This window comes from Lipotes vexillifer, unplaced genomic scaffold, assembly GCF_000442215.2.
Source record: "Lipotes vexillifer unplaced genomic scaffold, Lipotes_vexillifer_v1.1 scaffold1201, whole genome shotgun sequence".
Taxonomy (NCBI): domain Eukaryota; kingdom Metazoa; phylum Chordata; class Mammalia; order Artiodactyla; family Lipotidae; genus Lipotes; species Lipotes vexillifer.
In genome coordinates this window covers 1,101,209-1,105,328 of record NW_006783542.1, presented here as the reverse complement: position 1 = coordinate 1,105,328, position 4,120 = coordinate 1,101,209, and the positions used below count along the sequence as shown (strand labels likewise).

The following is a 4,120-nucleotide window of genomic DNA, read 5'->3' as shown; positions in this document are numbered from 1 at the left end:
TCGGAAGAGATCATTTGTCTAAAAGACTACTGATGAGAGGATTTCCCAGCCTGGAGGCCTGGGCAGGGGATGAAACCCCCTGTGCGGCCTAGAGAAGATGCCTTGGGAGCCATCAGGGTTTGGATTATCCCAGCGGCAGAGCAGGAGCCCAGGGGGATCGAATGGGCGGGAGGGGGTGGGGCGGAGCTGGGCCTTCAGGGAAGCCCTGGTTGCCGGGATTACACACGGGGAGGCCGTGAGGTGCAGTGTGTCCTCCCCTCCTGGCCTGGGGGCGCCGCTGAGTCCCTCTGTGTCCCCAGGCCGGACTGCGGACCCTTGAGGAAGAGGCAGCCCCTGAGATCCGCCGCACCATCTCGGGAGACCTGACGGCCGAGGAAGAGCTGGAGAGAGCCATGGTGGAGGCCGCGATGGAGGAAGGGATATTCCGGGTGAGTGAGGCCCCGGCCACGCCAGCGCGTGCGCGTTCCAGGCCAGGGAGCGGAAAGGAGGCCAGGAGCCCCGCCGCGCAGAACGGGGGCGGGGGGGCGGTGGGGGCGGCGGGGCTGAGGATACCCGCCGCCCACACCTCCCAGGACTCTGAACCAATGACCCACCTACCTGAGGTGTCACGTCCTTCCCACCTTCCTCTGCTCAGCCTCCCCGGCCTCCCCTCCCCACAAGCCTGAGGCAACGTCCATCCATCGGAAGCCCCCGTTACCAGATGCCCCAGCTGCTTCCTGTCTCACTGTCCTCCCTCCCAGAGCTGGAGGGTCCCTCACGACCACCCAGCTGAACCTTCTGGGTTATTCATGAGGAAATGGTGGCCCAGAGAGACCGTCTGAGTCCAGTACCGCTCAGCAAGTTACTTTCGGAGGTGGGACTAGAGCCCGTCCTCCAGACTGCCTGGTTCCGGGCTCCCCAACACCCTGCATTTCCCGTCCCGGTGTCTGGTCCCCGTAAAGTTCTTAGGGGTGTCCCGCGTACCCCATCAATCTGAGAATGCCCTGAGGGCGATGGTCTCTTCTTCGGCCTCACAGCCTGCTCTGTTCTCCTCTGGCCTTGTTCCTGGGGCCGTCTGTCGTCCAGGGTGGCAGCCCCCGCACATCCATCCCTGGTGCCTGGTCTCAGTCCCTCCCCTGTCCTCCTCGCCCCCAGAGGACCGGAGGCCTGTTTGGCCAGGTGGACAGCTTCCTGGAAAGGTCCAACTCCCTGCCTCCACACATGGCCAACCAGAGACCCCTCCAGTTTACTGAAATAGAGATGCAGGAGCTGGAGTCGCCCGTCTTCTTGGAGGACTTCCCTCAGCATCCAAGCACCAACCCTCTTGCCCGTGCCAACACCAACAATGCCAACGCCAACGTTGCCGGTGGCAACAGCAACCATGGCAACAGCCCGGCATTTTCCAGGTAGTGGCGGCAACCGTCAGCCTGGCATGTAGGGGCTGGGGTGAGACTGGGCAGACGTGGTTAGTGGGCTCCGGGCCTTTGGGGGCACCCCGAAACGTGGAGGGTGTGCTTTGCTTGCCTTGTGCCCTTTGGGGTCCAGCCCACGCCTTGCTGCGCAGGCGGCCGGCCTGGACGGCAGAGACGTGTGTAGCCAGCAGGGGGCAGCCTCGGGTCGGTGTCGGTCAGTGCCCAGCGGTGCTTTTCTTCCGTGGTCTTGGTGGGTCCGGGAAAGGCACACGTTAGGTTAGAAGGAGAGGGCGCATCCTACCCGAAGAATTAAGATTCAGCCCTTGGATTTGGGTTCCAGGTGGTTCCCATGTGGCCAACCCGGGGCTGAATATAATCCGTGATTACGAGTGTCAGGAAAAACAGCAGGATGAGCAGAGAGGGTCTCGGCCATCGTGGCCCATGGGCTGGGCTCCAAGCAGAGCTTCTGTTCTCCACGGAGGGCCCCGGAACTGGGCGTCTCCTTGGCCCAGAGAGGCTGGGTTCCCCCACCTCAGGAATGGGCGGGGCAGGGCAGAGGCCAGGGGAAACACTACCTCCCAGGCTCAGGCTGCCTGCACCCCCTTCTGGCCTGAGACCCCTCGAATTCAGCCCACAAGTCTTGGAGGGCGCCTGCACGTGGCGTCACCGCGGTGCTGGGTGCTGTGGACGTGCAGACCCGGCCCAGCCCCCAGAGGATTGCAGTCTTGTCGGGAGAACGTGCCATGTGATCCGACTGTGACCAAACGATGTCAAGGAGTACGTCCTGAGCAGGCCGAGGGCCCAGGACCTAACTGGTTAGGGGCATGGAGGAAGCTTCCAGAACTGTGGGCTCTGGGCGGGACACCCTGCGACCAGATGTGAGGGCTCCCGGGTGATCCACGTGCAACTGAGGTGGAGACGCAGTGTCCTCAGGGGTGTGAGGCCCGAGCTGGGCAGGTGTGGGAGGGGCCAGAGAGCAAAGGGGTGCAGAGGGGAGGGGAGGAGGCTGGCCACATCCACAGCGATGGGCCTAGACCCTGAGGGAAAGGGTGTGGGGACCACAGAGGGCAGGGATGGGGGAGCCCGTAGCCCCATCAGCCGTGCTTCCATTTCAGCGTCCACTCTGAAGGGGAGCTCCCAGGGGAGACAGAGACGCCTGCCACCAGAGGAGGAGCCTCCGGCCGGCCCCAGAGGACCCTGGGTCAGTCTCTCCTGTGCTCCCGAGGGGCTGACCTCCCAGGAAGGCCTGGGGAGCCGCTCCTCCGTCCAGTTGGGGAGCCTGTGGCTGGGAGGGCTGGGAGCCTGTGGCCATGGGAACCAGCTCCTCACCCAGGCCGAGGAAGGGGGCCACCCAGGTGACTGAGGGAGCCGGGGGTGGGTGGTGCACTGTGAAAGGGCTCTCCCTGGCACACCAGGAAGCTCGGACCCCTCCACCCCGGCTGAAGACAGCCCTGGACACACTGACACCTCAGCTCTGCCTTTCAGCAGATGACCTGGCAGCCTCTCAGTGGGTCCTGGACCGCTGTGTGTGACAGTAGGGGCCTGAGGAGGCTGGAGTTCACAGGAGACCGGGGTGGTTGCTGTGTTCCCCAACACAGACGCACACGCACACACACACATGCACAGTCACACGCACACAAACACAAGATCAGCTTGGCCAAAGCTGGTCAGGCTCTGGCCCTGATCCCCTCCCAAACCCACAGGGACAGGGACCAGGGCACGTAGAGTTGGGGGGTTGGGCAGTGGGGAGTCCTGCCAGGCCTGGGGTGGGCTGGGCCTCGGCATGTGTCACCCTCTAGGACCCCGAGGATCTCAGCGCGGGGCTGACTGGCCAAGGGGAGCTCTGTCCCCCCAGGGCTCCCAACAGGAGTCAGCAGCCCCTCTGGCCCTCGGCCCTTCGTGCCCACAGGACCCCACAGCAAGTCCCATGGGGAGAGGCTGCAGGGACGGCTGCCCCGGAGGGTGATACCCAGAGCTCAGGCACCTGCCGCCCCCTGCCAGGTAATGGGCCAGAGGCCGGGGAGCTTGCAGTGTTAATTCAACAGCAGAAGGGACGGGACTCCTGGTCCCCCGCTTCCTGGGGGTCTTGGCTGGGGCTCCCTCTGAAGAGCTGGAGCTTCCTGATCCCAGTGGGCTCCGGCATTCCTGAGGGGTCTTTGCTTCTGTGCACCTGGAACAGCTTGTGGGGACACAGTCTCTGGTGCCCGAGGAGAGGAGCCCCACCCCAGGGTCCCTGCCTGAGGAAGCGCCCCCCAAGGATGGTACCCCTGTGTGCCTGGCCCCAGCCACGGCCCTGCTGATCCGAGAGGTGAGGGGGGCTAGGAAGGCACTGGACTGCATCCCGGGGTGGCCCTGCAATGGTCTGGGGTGGAGAGGGGCTGAGGCTCCGCGGGAAGACCCCCCGGCCACCTCTCACGTCTGCAGGCTCTGGTTCGAGGGGGCCTGGACACCTTGGCGGCTGATGCTAAGTTCGTCATGGCAACGAGCCACACCCTGGTGGAAGCCTGCCAGATGGAACTGCAGGAAGTGGAGGTGGCAGCCGCTGAGCTTCTGAAGGGACGAGAGACCCTGGAGGGTGTGGCCAGTGCCCGGGGGCGTTGGAGCCTCGGGTCCTCCCTGGGAAGCCTCGACCAGCATCAGGGCTCCCAGGAGACCCTCATTCCCCGCAGGCTGTGAAGGCCACGGGGCGTCAGCCTGGGCTTAGAGCCAGCATGGCCAAGGGTGGGGGG

The 4,120-nt window shown here is 64.8% G+C and overlaps 1 protein-coding gene across 1 annotated transcript in view; it reads left to right on the top strand.

The window, feature by feature from the left end:
- CACNA1S (calcium voltage-gated channel subunit alpha1 S) overlaps positions 1 to 4,067 on the top strand; it is a 63,672-nt gene extending 59,605 nt beyond the window's left edge. The window contains exons 39-44 of the mRNA XM_007456136.1: positions 300 to 428; positions 1,135 to 1,385; positions 2,507 to 2,592; positions 3,301 to 3,392; positions 3,571 to 3,699; positions 3,816 to 4,067. Coding sequence (XP_007456198.1) covers positions 300 to 428; positions 1,135 to 1,385; positions 2,507 to 2,592; positions 3,301 to 3,392; positions 3,571 to 3,699; positions 3,816 to 4,067 — 939 coding nt within the window. The remainder of the gene's footprint in view (positions 1 to 299; positions 429 to 1,134; positions 1,386 to 2,506; positions 2,593 to 3,300; positions 3,393 to 3,570; positions 3,700 to 3,815) is intronic.
- Positions 4,068 to 4,120: the final 53 nt, after the last annotated feature.